Source organism: Dichomitus squalens (genome assembly GCF_000275845.1).
Source record: "Dichomitus squalens LYAD-421 SS1 unplaced genomic scaffold DICSQscaffold_41, whole genome shotgun sequence".
Classification (NCBI taxonomy): Eukaryota; Fungi; Basidiomycota; class Agaricomycetes; order Polyporales; family Polyporaceae; genus Dichomitus; species Dichomitus squalens.
Window position 1 is genome coordinate 30043 of NW_006766923.1, and position 13370 is coordinate 43412.

Sequence of the window (13370 nt, forward strand, 5' to 3'; positions counted from 1 at the left end):
ATGGTCGTCGGTCTTCCTACAGGAGCCTCCGTACTTGATCGCCGAGCTGAGCGACGTTCTTGTCAGCTAATCAGCTGTCCTCCGGCTGAAATTGTGCGAGGTAGCGTGCAGGGCCGCCATCGAACGGTCACGCAGAGCGACACGAGGTGCGTCTGATCAACTTCGATGCCGAGAAGGACGGCGGCTCTACTGTATCTCGATGATGAGACCACTCGATATAAACCGGCCTCAAGGTGAGTGAAAGGCGGTCGACCTCGACGTGCACTTTGCCGTCATGCTGTCATTTGCTGTGAGCGTCGCTCTTGGCGCGCTGGGCTGTGCGCTCGTTTTATCCCCTGTCCTAGGTATCCAGACGTCAGTCGCGTTCAGCACCTCTGGAACAACGTTAGCGAGCGCGGTGCAGCCTGCTGCTTCGTCTTCGCTTTTCATTCCGGATGCCGCTAGTCGCGTCAATGTGTTCGTAGGGACGACGAATGGAGGACACGTCTTTCCAGGTCGGTTTCTCAGTTCGAACCCAAACGAGAATCACTGATGACTGACACTAGTATTGCAATAGGAGCTCTCATACCGCAAGGGATGGTCAAAGCTGGCATGGACACCGACTCCCCAGGCAATGTACGTGCTGCTGAATAGATGATGACAGCGATGGACGACGCTGACAGTGGATGGTCTTCAGCATGCCGGGTACGACGCTAATCCTATATTCAACGTGACGGGATTCTCCCAATTGCACGATGACGGTACAGGAGGAGTAAGTCTCGAAGCCGTATCCTATATAGAGCCGGAATTGATATTGCCTTGTAGGCTGTACCCTTATCCAACTTCAAGCTGTTTCCCTTAGCTTCTTGTGGTAAGGGCAACACCTTCGAGGAATGTCAGACTTCGATCGATGGACGCAAGGTCCTGAGGAATGTTCTTGATGATGGTGAGCTCGTTTCTGGGAAAAGTGACTGACCATTCTCATCGTTCCCCATAGGTTCCCCTGACGATGCCGGAGAGCCGGGTTACTTCGCGTCGAACTTGGTACCTATTCATGGATATGTCCTATGAACACGCTAATTGACACAGTGTTCATGGGTTAGTCCACGGGGATTCGCGTTGAGCTCACATCTACACGTCGGACAGCACTCCACCGGTAATGGATATCCCCACACTACTCTAAGGCTCTGCACTGAAAATTAGCGTAACCTTCAGTTACACTTTCCCCGCCAAGACCGAGTTCCCTCGTATTGTCGTGGACATCACGAACGATGGTCAACAGAGCAGCACCGACCCCACCATGGAGCTTGATGAGACAACAGGTCGCGTGAAGGGCGGGGCGCGTTTCGCCGCTTCCTTTGGTCCTGGCCGCTACCAAGCCTTTGCATGCGTAGACTTCAAGGGTGATGGCTATGATCTTGTAAGTTGCCTGTGATCTCCCTGGCTCCATATAGTATGATCTGAGTTACCAAGGGTGCACCCATTGAGTTTGGTGCCTGGCTCGGCAACTTCCCAGTAAAGAACACCTGGACCATAAACCAGCTGTATACCAGTAGGTCTCATATCCAATAACAATAGATTCTGGACTTCTCTCACTGAAGGAGCGCAGGCTTTGTCGACGAACTGGGTGCACTGTTCACCTTCAATCCAAAGCCGGAAGGCGTCACAACCATTCTCGCTCGCATTGGCGTCTCCCTAATTTCTGCAGACCAAGCGTGCGCAAACGCAGAGCAGGAGATTCCCGAAATCGACTTTGAGGGCACGCGTGCGGCCTCCCGCGCTCAGTGGAGTGAGCTTCTCGGACGTATCCAGATTGATCCAAAGGGCGTCGACCCGGAGATTGTGGACCTGTTCTACAGCTCACTGTACAGGACACACCTTTCTCCTGCGGACTGTAAGTGCTGTATCGCCCGAGCATTACACCGATCTTTGCTGATCAAAGAGAAAGACACTGATGAAAACCCTCTCTGGGACTCCCCTGAGCCGTATTACGACTCGTTCTACTGCAACGCGAGTCTTCCTATACCATTTTGCAAGACATGATGTTTGACGATATTGGCAGTGGGATACCTACCGAACTCTGTATCCGCTGATGGCACTGCACGACCCGGCCACATTTGCGAGAATCGTTCGTGGCATGATTAATATTCAGCAGCACGAAGGATGGCTGCCAGAATGCAGGGGTGCCACCGCGAAGCACTACATCCAGGGAGGCAGCAGTACGTTGTTCGGCGTCTTGTCCCGTGATCACCGCTCAATCTATTGTGCAGATGGAGACCCCATTTTGGCCGAATTCTACGTGAAGTATGTCTCGGTTAGATCTCGAGCGAGACTGGAGCTTGCTGATGTTAGTTAGGTTCCAAGAGCAGGCGGATGCTCTCAGTGTACCTGCAGACGCTCTGTATAATGCCCTAGTAGCAGACGCGGAGCAGGAGTCAGGAAATTGGGATCTTCAGGGAAGGCAGGCTAGCACTTGGAAAATACTTAATTACATCCCGCAAGATCTCTTCGAGAGGAATGGTTCCAACTCGAAGCAGGTGTCAAGGACGCTCGAGGTGCAATTACTGCATGGTTGAATGCCTCGCGATGTTCTGACTCGAGTATATGCAGTATTCTTTCGACGACTTCACCATCTCTCAGGTTGCAAAGGCCCTAGGCAAAACAGCTGATGGTAGTAAGGTATGAGTTGCCTCCTAAGTCACATCAAGAAACGAGAATGACTGACTACTTTTCAGTATGCCCAGCGCTCGGAGAATTATCAGAACGTGTGGAATGCCAACCTCACGTTCCCGGGGAGGAGTGATATCGTCGGCTTCATGCAGGTATGAGTCCGGTCATTTCAGCACTCCCTTCTACTCCTGACGCGCCGGTCGCAGCCTCGCTTCGTTAATGGCACGTTCAACTTCACAGACCCTCGTCATTGCAGCATCCACGACCCGCTGCAAGCTACTTGCTTTCTGAACGCTCAAAACCACGATGGTTTTTATGAAGGATCGCCGATCACAGTGGGTTTCCGAGTTGAGATGGATGTACATTGCTCTAACGCCGTGGGTGTCTATAGTACTCGCAATACGTTCCCCACGACACTGCAAAGCTGATCGAGTTGCAAGGCGGGAACCAGAAGTTCATCGACAGACTGAACTTCATATTTGAGGAGGTAGATGTATCGAGTGTCGTCAATCTCGAGCTATTGTCTGATAATCTTTGCACACAGGGATATTTCGACTCAACGGATGAGCCCTCCCAACAGATCCCTTTCATGTACCACTACGCGAACAGGCCTGGGCTGAGTACCCAGAGGTCGCGGCAAGTCATCGCTCAGTTCTTCAACACCTCCACGAATGGTCTCCCAGGAAACGATGGTGAGTGTAGCAAGTCTTCTTGCATTCGACTGTCAAGAAGTCTTGATGGTGATCCACTCGTACAGATTCTGGGGCAATGGGTAGCTATGTCGCTTTCTACCTCGCCGGCCTGTACCCTCTCCCTGCTACACGCCAGTTCCTCCTCTCCTCTCCTTACTTCCCCGAGATCTCCTTTCGAAACCCGGTACTGAACACGACTACGACAATCCGCTCGATTAACTTCAAGGGCAACCCCAATGATGGAACTGGGGGTCAGGTTTTTGTGAAGAGCGTCAAGATCGATGGGAAGCCGTGGCACTCGAACTGCTTCATTGAGTGGGACACGTTCACTAACGGCTCCCTCATCGAGCTGCAGTTGACGAACGAGATCAACGTTTCCTGCGGAAACGACAAGAGCGCTCTCCCCCCTTCCCTTTCTACTGGTGGCTACAACTAGACGTCATTGGGGTCGATGCTCGTGTGTATATATACAGAATGTACTTCTCCGATGGGGTCGATGAGGCGTATCCAAAACGAATGAAGAGTGACTCGCATAGTACGGGAGAGATGCGTAACAATGCTACGAAACTACTGTACAGTGCATGCAATACGAGAGCAGTGCAAACCTCCGGGGTATGGAACAGCCATTATCACAACTAGTAACACAGCAGCTGCAGCAACCATAATAAAGAGACGAAAGAAACGGAAAGTTGAGCGATTACTTGCCATATTATACACTCAACCTTGGCCATGGTCCCGATCCTTCCTATTGTCATATCCAGATCCTTCTTTGCAAACTTCTAAGCACCAGCAGCCGCACTAGAATCTCCTTCCGCTCCTCCTCGCGCTCGGCCCAACGCTGACCGTGCTGCTGACCGTGTTCACCATGCTACCCATGCCCATTGGCAACCTCCCCACGCTTTGCCCGTGTACGACGCCAGCGTGCACCTGCGCGCGCTCCTTGCCGCCTTTTTTCTTTTCGTTAGCCTGCCCGCCGTACAGCGCGTTGTGCCGGAACGTCGTGTACCCCGAAGGCGCCATCCGCATCCCCGGTAGCGGAACCGGGTGAGGCCCCGCGACCTGTCCGTGACCGAGCTCATTTTCGTAGACGTCCTCGTTGTTTCCGACCTCCTCGATATCGTCCACGTCCGGCTCGACATAGTCCACTCCAGCGCTAGGATCCTCGTCCGGAATCTGGGTCGACAGGGGCGACATGACGTGATTGCGCACATTGACGTTCGACGCGCTCCTGAAGCTCGCGATCGACGGCCTCGACAGCCGAGCATGCGGAGGCGGGGGCGACGCCGACCCGGACCGCCTCACCTCCACCGAGTCTTGCGCAAGGTTGACATCCGAGCTCGATGCAGAGGAGAACGCTGCCTGCATCGACGACCGGTTAAGCTGATTGAGGCTGATGCTGTTTAGATTCGTCCGCATCGTAACCGTCCTCCTGAGCGACGAGTCCACAGACGAGTAGGTCGAGAGCGTCCTACCCGCGCTCCCCGAGCGTCCGTGCCCACGCCCTCTCATCTCCCCAGACGTCGTGCGCCGCGCAGTATACGCACTGAGAGGCGCTTGCGGGTCCGAACTATGTTGGGAATGGGACGACCCCTCCGCAGACCCTTCGGCATCGCTCCCCCTCTGGTTCTGACCGGGCCAGCTCCAAGTCCCCAGCTCCGAGTAGTCCGCATTCTCACGATCGGGACTGGCCACATTCGTCGAAGACTCGCCTCCGCCATACTGGCTTGTCCACCCCTCGACCCAGGGCGCTGCGGACGTCGATGCCGAGACGGGGACGGATGCACTGGCTGCGAGGGCCTCGCGCCTTGCCTGCGCGCGGCGCGCGAGTGATTCCCGGCGGTACTGCGCCACGACGGCGTCGACCCATCCGTCCCACTCCGCCTCACTCGAGTCTGATTCCGACACTGGGGGCTCCGCTTCGTGCAGGGAGGTGAGGTCGACGAGGGGGTGGGACGCACGGTGTGGGCGTGTTGTCGGCGCTGGGTCAGGTGCACTTGCAGGGCTAGCTGGGGACTCTATCTCCAGCTGTGGTCCCACATGATCACTCGGTGGGTCCGCATCAGACTGCAAAGCTCTTCCCTCTGGTAGAGTCGCGTCCGAAGGAACGGACGGGTTGCTTCCGTGCCTCCCCGTCATCCCTCCAGGCTGCACGTCCGTGTCCACAGGCGATGGCTGCTCAACCACTGAGGATATCTCGAGACTGCTCGTCGTGCCCCTCCGCGCCCATGCAATAGCCAAGTCATCTTCTTCTTCCGCAGCCTCATCGTCAGCATAGTCGTCATCGTCCTCGTCATCCTCGCCGAACATCACGAGTTCCATCGCGCGTCCGACTGCACCCAAGCCCGCGCGGCGAGCGTCGCGCACGAGCTCGAGCCGCCAAAACGGGTAGGGAACGCCTTCGGAGTAGCCGATCGTGAGGTCGGGGAGGGTGTAGCCAGGGAGGGGAACAATAGGCGTATCAGGGCGCGAGTCTGAGGAAGACCCTTGGCCGAAGTGGTAGGACTTGTAAGGGAAGTAAGGAGCAGATGTGTCCAACGCGGTTGGGGAGAGAAGTGGGGCTTGGGATAGACGTTGAGAATGTAATTGAGAAGAAGATGGAGGGAAATTGAAGGAGGTGGGTCCTGGTGTGGTTGGAGACCCTGGCGTCGACGGGCGGGAATTGAAGATAATTGGCGAGGGCGAGGGCGAGTAGATCGACGCGCCACGTCCAGGAAGGAAAGTGGAATTGCATTGTGGAGGCGCGTGCCGATGTAGAATGCGAAGGATATGCGAGCATGCTGCCAATGTTCGATTCCGCGTCAGGTCCAGTTATCCACATTACCAAACGCATACACGCGTGGGATAGAGTAGGATGAGAGCAAGAACAATGCACTCACCCGAACTGCCCAGCATGTCTAACACAATCCACACTGCGTCCTCCGCCTCATCCCTCTCCTTAGCTTTCCCCTTCTCCCGTGATGAGCCCGGCTCTCCCTCTGATTCATCTATCCCCGCCCGGCTCCCTCTGCGCGCAAGGGAGTCCCACACTTCCGAGATGCCGTTACTCGAGCTCCCCACAAATGCGCTCCCAACTAACGCGCTTGCGCTCGACGTCAAGCCGAGACTCAGCGTTGTGGAGACATCTCTTGACCCTCTCCGCCACCAGCTTCCTTGGCCACCCCCCGATCCTGGTCCCGCAGAGGCAGATATTGAAGTGGACGTGAACGACGGGCCGGACGGAGGTTGATCAAAGGTGACTGAGGACTCGTTCGAGAACGTGCGCTGCCGTGGGGTCCGGCCTGTGCCGAATTTAACGCAGACGATGTTCGAGCTAGCCGGAGATATGGAGGATTTGTAACGTCCAGGAATGCGCGAGGTATGGAGGGGAATCTTGAAATGTGCGCTGTCGCGAATAGAGAGCATAGAGGATAGCGGCGAGGAGAATGCCGCGTGCGTGTCCTGTAGGCGCGGTCAGCCATCTGCGACTGACTCCCGCGGAGGCGCATGCGCATATATCCAGCGGAACGGGAGCAACCGGCAGCGGAGGACGAGATGTGGGTATATGCGCTTGTTGGACCGCATATAGCAAAATGAACACTCACATGTCGTTCCTTGCACAGCGAAAACACGCCTTGGTGTATGATTGCCCACCGCTCCTTCCACTCTACCGCGACCTTCTTCTTCTCCCGCTTCTGGCTCAGGTTCGGCGTCCTCACATCCAGGCTCTCGTCCTCCTTCTCGTCGGACCCGTGCCCCACGATCCGGAGCGCCCAAACGCGCGTGGCAAAGTAGGGCGCGATGTATGCGTCTAGCGTACTTCGCGGGAGAGCAACAAACGAAACACCGGCAGGGTGCAACTCGAGGAGCTCCCCGGGGTGAATCCCATACCAAGAAAGAGAGAAGCGGTCTTCGAGGATCTGGGTGGTAGAGAAAGTGAGAAGAATGTATGCGTTCACGTCGTAGCTCGCACTCGAGCTCGTGAGCGCATCCAGGAGGGGAAGACGGGCGGTGGATAAAGAATCGGAGGTTGAGGATGTAGAGGGGCGGGCGTTGTATTTGTAACGATGCGCGTCCGTGAAGGACTTGGTGATGTTCACATCGTCATCGTCGTCTAGGTCCAGGTCCAGGTCCAGGTCCCCCGAGTGCTCGGTGTCACTTGACTCGCCTGAGCTGGGGGCGGAGGCGTATAGAGGTTGAGCTTTGCGAAGAGTGGGTGTAGCGAAGGTGATAGGGGACAATGAGCGACGGCGTGCCTTGCGTGGGGAGACGGAGATAGCGCGAGGGTTGTGGTCGGGGTCGGAGGCGCTCCTGGAGAACTTGTGGAGGAGGAAGAGCTTGAGAGAGGCGATGGTCCAGGAGGGGTCGACGTGAGTGACAAGCCATTGGTCTGTACAGACTGAGGAGCGCAATGTCGTGGATGAACGTCGCGGGGAATTGAATTAAGCAATCGACCATTAATGAGCGTCAATGTCATTTTAAGTCCAAGATTGCTGAGCCTGGGAGGACATACCATGTCTGCACGCAATACGGAGGGACTTTGCGTCGGCCACCATGGCGGCGGCGATGGTCGAGGAGGAGAGCAGGCAATGAGGCAGAAAGGGTGGCGGGCAGACTGGCCGTCGCTACTACTCGTCCTCACGGCGCTCACGGCCCTGATCCCCCTGCCGGCGGCATCCTCTCCCCGCCCCGCCACATGCACCGCCACCCGGACCCGCCACCTCACAGCGGGTTGTATGTATATCCCTCCGTTCCCCAACACTCATCGTCCATGCAATGCCTTCACAGGTCTCCCCTGGGCATACCAGTACCTTCTGAGTCAGGACGACGCTCCTCAGCCTCGTTTTCGTAATGCGTCAAGATGACAACACTAACATCACACATCGGAGCTTCCAGCGTGTCTCGATCTACCATCTGCCGCACCCGAAACACCGCGAGCCCGATTACAGCCCAAGTGCGCAGGTCTCCACCCCCATTGGCCATCTACAGAACTTATAGAAGCTCAACTAAGGACAGTAGGTTTGCGCCCGTGTAGAATTCCTGATCCCAGCGTTCTCCGTTCACACCGTAGTGCCACATCCGGCGGCGACGGCCACTCTGCCCGCTCGTTCGACGGGCTGAAAGTCACTATCTGCGGCTGCGCATATGCACGCAATGGTGGTCCATGTACTACCTATGTAGACTCTGGCGGGAGAGTAGGGGTCAGGAGCGCAAATCTCACAGTGCTACCTCCTCGAGTCAGCCACACCAACCCGACACTCCTCGCATCGGAATGGCTCCTCAACATCGATTTGCAACCATCTGTTTGTGACGTTCCTTGATTCGCGTGTGCAAATGATCTGCAGCCTGAGGTGCCTCAGCAACACTCTGATGCGAACGGTGCGGCCACGTGACCCATCTTTCTCGAGCGATGATGCTTATAAACGACAGCGTATCGCGGTGAATGCCCTGTTCGATTGTCGCTCACGGATAAACGCTAGGTATACCCGTGCTGCAACGCTTCTTGAGCACCGCTCGAGGTGCTATGGTCCATCTGTCAACGAGCACGCTGGGGTTCTTCCGAGTTCCTCACGTCAGCTGCTGGTTCGGTCACTAGCGTTAGCCGCGAGAGTATCAGGACAAGTCGACGGATGTTTTTCGGTTGTGTCCGGCAACCGTTTCGAATGGGTTCATTGTGGTATGTGCGACCCACAAGCTGAACGTATGTGATTGTGATACCATGTGCCATGTGCAGGCTAGGGGAGACTCTCTACGTTTTGCCCCTTGGGCAACGTTTCATCCATGCCTCTGGATTTTAAAGTTCCAGGTGTGCGTTCACATCCACTCAGTGGCAAGGTTTTTGGATTTACAGCACTATTTAACACTTCCTTGGAATTTAGCAAGGGAGCAGACGATGCGATCTACGAAAGTCGATGTACACGGAGAGGTTATAACGTCCCGAGGGACAGATTCCATACTCAATGACCTGCTGGTTCCTCTCAGAAAACATGTTGATATCCACTTCGGACTCGAGTGTGATGCTTACAACCTTCGATTCTGAATAGCTTACGCCTCCGCTGAGTAATCGTATGTAATGCAAGGTAGGGCATACAACAGCTTCCCCTCTGTATAGTGTTCACGAATAGTTGGTGTTCCTCCCCTTCATCCGGCTTATGAAGCAGCTCACAGACGACAACGATCTTCTGAGCTGCTGTGGCGTTCTGATTCGCTTTGTGCGAGACTTGTCATGTGCTGTCCTGAAAACATAGAGTGATTGAATATAATGGCAGTGTCCTTTGCTTCGTTGATATGTGAAACACCGTGGTCAATTGGGGAGCGGTTCATTGCAACTATCACAATGATAGTAGTCGGATAGATGGCCTAGTACAGGAGATATATGATGAGCCTTCTCTATGACTTGGAAGGCTATGATGCTAGGAACACTAACGGTTATAGGGAAAAGGCATCCATCGGTCAAGTACCACCCGGTCTGGGCGAAAGCACTTGCATTGCTTGTCACTTCAAGCGGCCTGCTGAGCTGGTATACTACGAGAAATATCTGTGGCAAGTCGTGAGCCTACGGCAGGTCCTGAAAAGTCAACTACTAGAACAGTGCTTACGAGTAGAGCACAATAGATCGTACCGGATTCGACAAGTAGAGCAAGTGCTTTGAGAGTGCGTGTCTTGGTGCCATCTGAACCAACATGTTTCTGCAAGAGGCGTCTATGCCCCCTAGGTACATTTGGGTTAGTAGGGTCACATGCTGTTTAAGAGCACGATCAAAACGTTCACCATGCTTTATAAGCGATCAACGATGTTGCCAGTATGTTCACACTCATAGTGAGGACTACAAATGCGTCCGCAAAACCATCTACGCCAATCAGGATCTGGAGATGAAGTGAGGGTCCGGTCTCTGATTTGTGAACTTCTAACACGCCGATTACTGTGAACCCAATATGAGAGATGAATACTAAATTTAGATCACGACAACCAACCTAGCGTTAAAGTCAGGAGCAAAGGCCCAACTATATAAACAATTCTGTTGCGCCAAACAACGCACGCGCGCCACCACACTACTCCATCTCCTATGAGGATCTATGTCCAGGCAATGTCAGGAGGTCCTCATGTCATAATAATGCAGTAGATCCTGACATTTAGTCCACCCGTTGCGGTCATCATCCACGATTGTACTTTGACGTTCCTTTCCAGCGAAGCAATACTATGACTCCGGTCGTATGTGGCCGAGACTACGCCATTGGTGACCTCCGAAATGAGATGGCCGACGCCCAACCGGCTCCATACAAGTGTGCACATGTAGACGGTGGTAGAGGTATAAAGAATCAGAGTGCTGAGCAATAGCAGCGAGACTGAGTATCGGGAAGATAGTCCCTGACGACTGGTTTGAATGCTCCATCAGTGTTTCCCGTCAAGATTTTTCTTGAGATGAAGAGCTCCGCACGCAAGAAATATTATCGCCGCAACGACCAGCGCAGTCAGGAAACCTAGTGTCCTGTCAATGGAGATTGAGGAAGACGATGCAAGCTGCGCACCATGTGTTACACTCGCCACAAATAGCTGAATATCTGACTGTGTTCCGCTACCGGCAAAGTATACAGCGACTGTAAAGGCGAACTCGTTGATGGAAGGTGTACTAATGACCGGCATAGCCGAGTCGCCGCCAGACATTGTAGCTACAGGAATGCTGCACACCGCCTACGTGCGAAGAGGAGTGAAGAGCTTCCGTGCGACAAAGTACTAGATATGACATGACAGGAATAGTGCCGAAGCAGCCGTTGATCATGTTTGAGCTCATTATCTGTCCGCGTCTGGCACCTGGTACCTGACAGAAGCCTCGATCCCAGCGAAGAGGAAGCCAAAGATAGCGCCGACCTACATCAGCAAATGTGCGAAACCGTGCCAGCGGCAATGCCACGCGTGCCGAGAATTGTAACGCCAAAATTGGCAAGCAGGGAATTGGAATACATAAGCTTGCCGTTGTCAACCTTGGCGGGGCGAGGCGATTTATAAGGCCGTCAAGGACTCTGATAGCAGTGACATTGCATACAAGAGGCTTACCATATATATATCATCTAATAGCCATTCTTTGACATGCGTACTGAAATGTAACCAGATGTACACAGGCCCAGGAGAGACCGTCCCGGGAGGCCTCTACATTCGCTGTCGCTCAAATTGCCGCGCGTTCAGTGCAAGCACAGCGTCGATCGGCTCCTTCGCCCGCGGTGACACTCCACTACCTTGCCTGTTACCACTACCACCATCTCTCATCGTGTTCCGCTCTATCCGAGCGTGCTTCGACCGGTCTCTCTCCTGCCAGATCGTTCTCCTCCTTCAGCCCCCCAAGTCCACGACTACTCGCATGTCCAGCGCACGATCAGTGTCTGACGCTACTGCGTCACCATCCAAGTCATCCATGCCTCCATCGAATGCGATTGCGAACCCCCTTACCGAAGGTGGGTAGGAGGACGTTGTTGGGACAATCAAAGAAGCAAGTGTCGTCTCCTCGAGCAGCATATCAACGGTACGCGGTTGTCCTGGCCGGAAGAGCATTGGGTTAGGGTTAAGGCGGCAGATCGTGGCCCAGCTGCAAGACATTGGCAGGCGTGATGTCATAGCTCACGACCTGTCATGGTCTTTGTCTTTTCGTCAAAAGCCTGGGCGAGCACACAGATAAGTCGTCACCCCTTTCCTTGCATCTCCCACCATCAAGCTCATCACCTGCTCAAAGAAACCCCACCATCGCGGACCTGACTGGTCTGGTTGCTACAGCGGCAAGCAGACTATCTTCATACTCTAGCTGCATTTGACTTCATTGTAGCGGTGGTTTGTACCATATACCACCAATAACTTGTGCTAACGGGAAGGTATAGTCCATCTGTTTGTGCGCATACAGTAGACCCTAGCCTCACATCGGTGCTCGGCATCAGGTCCGCGGATTTATACCTCAAACACCTTACAACGGGCCTGGCGGAGGCGCATGCGGACGTCGTGGATGCGGGAGCAGGTGCATCGAGTTGCGGAGATGAGCCTGCCAAATTGGTATGTGGATGCGCTCGCTGCGGAAGGTGTGTCATCATTGCCTTGCCCTGCAGGTCTGTGCAGCTCGCGCATTGGACGCGGTCACGAATAGCAGCTGACAACAGCGGGGTTCGCTCGGTTTGGCCTCAATGGACAGTGCTGTGCCACCTCACGTGCGCGTAGCTCACCCAGGACGCCTATGGGGTCATCCAGTGAGACACTCCGAATATCGTCGAGACCTGGCCCTGCCTTATACTACTCCCGCTCCGTGCCGCTCCTAACCCCTCTGACACCTGCGAGCATAGTTATCGAGATGGCGAAGAAGGCGGAGGCCCAGTGAAAACCCCGCCTATTGCCAACGATTGCTGCCTATTGTCATCTAATGCCGTCTTTTCTGAGCGATTTGGATGACAGCTCGGCGTCTAAAGCGGCTCGATTCATATATCGATTGGCTCGTTTTATATATACAATGGACCATTTGACGTCGATCGAAAGTATCAAACGGGTCTTCGACGTATATACTACTGTTGCATCCATGTCCACTATATATACTGCCTGTGTGCCAACCTACGGTTTTCCGACCATATCCATTCTTACGTCGTCTTCGATCTCGTCCCTGGCTCCTTTGTCCATGACGCCATCGGTGTCCGCGACACTCTTATAAAGGTGGGCGATGGCCGGCCTCCCGTCTCTGCGCCCTTTCTTCCCTCCTCTCACCATCCCTTCCTGTCCTTGGGTACACTCACAGTGAGGCTAACAGGTAGGGCATCGCTGTCTCAGTCTGTACATGTCACACACAGGTGAGTGGGCTAGTCGCTGTCGTACAGCATACAGGTAAGTCGCACACGAGGTTATTGCACAGGGAGCAAAGAGCGCGTGAGGCAATGCAGCAGTACTTAGTGATAGGTCACTGAATGTCGTCGCACGGGTGCGGGGAGTAGCGTACTATTATGTAATCCGAGAATTGTACTGTAGAGTAGCCACCTATAAATATCCTCGTCCATGCTCGATCTAGAACCGGATGAAGCATATGAACTT

At 54.4% G+C, this 13370-nt stretch overlaps 2 protein-coding genes across 2 annotated transcripts; one reads left to right on the plus strand and one right to left on the minus strand.

Annotated features, from left to right (window-relative positions):
• Nucleotides 1–274: 274 nt before the first annotated feature.
• On the plus strand, nucleotides 275–3777 carry DICSQDRAFT_149186 (glycoside hydrolase family 92 protein; the record flags this gene model as incomplete). The annotated part of the gene is made up of 19 exons (XM_007368882.1): nucleotides 275–494; nucleotides 557–615; nucleotides 677–751; nucleotides 805–925; nucleotides 977–1023; nucleotides 1083–1135; nucleotides 1195–1399; nucleotides 1453–1531; nucleotides 1589–1873; nucleotides 1928–1989; nucleotides 2042–2198; nucleotides 2250–2283; nucleotides 2336–2534; nucleotides 2590–2658; nucleotides 2715–2801; nucleotides 2856–2984; nucleotides 3041–3136; nucleotides 3194–3341; nucleotides 3407–3777. The coding sequence occupies 19 exons, from the start codon at nucleotides 275–277 to the stop codon at nucleotides 3775–3777; spliced, it is 2496 nt and encodes an 831-aa protein (XP_007368944.1).
• Nucleotides 3778–3786: 9 nt separating this feature from the next.
• Nucleotides 3787–7873, minus strand: DICSQDRAFT_182642 (uncharacterized protein; the record flags this gene model as incomplete). The annotated part of the gene is made up of 4 exons (XM_007368883.1): nucleotides 3787–6118; nucleotides 6218–6779; nucleotides 6923–7707; nucleotides 7831–7873. The coding sequence occupies 4 exons, from the start codon at nucleotides 7871–7873 to the stop codon at nucleotides 4140–4142; spliced, it is 3369 nt and encodes a 1122-aa protein (XP_007368945.1). The 3' UTR covers nucleotides 3787–4139.
• Between the last annotated feature and the right edge of the window lie 5497 nt (nucleotides 7874–13370).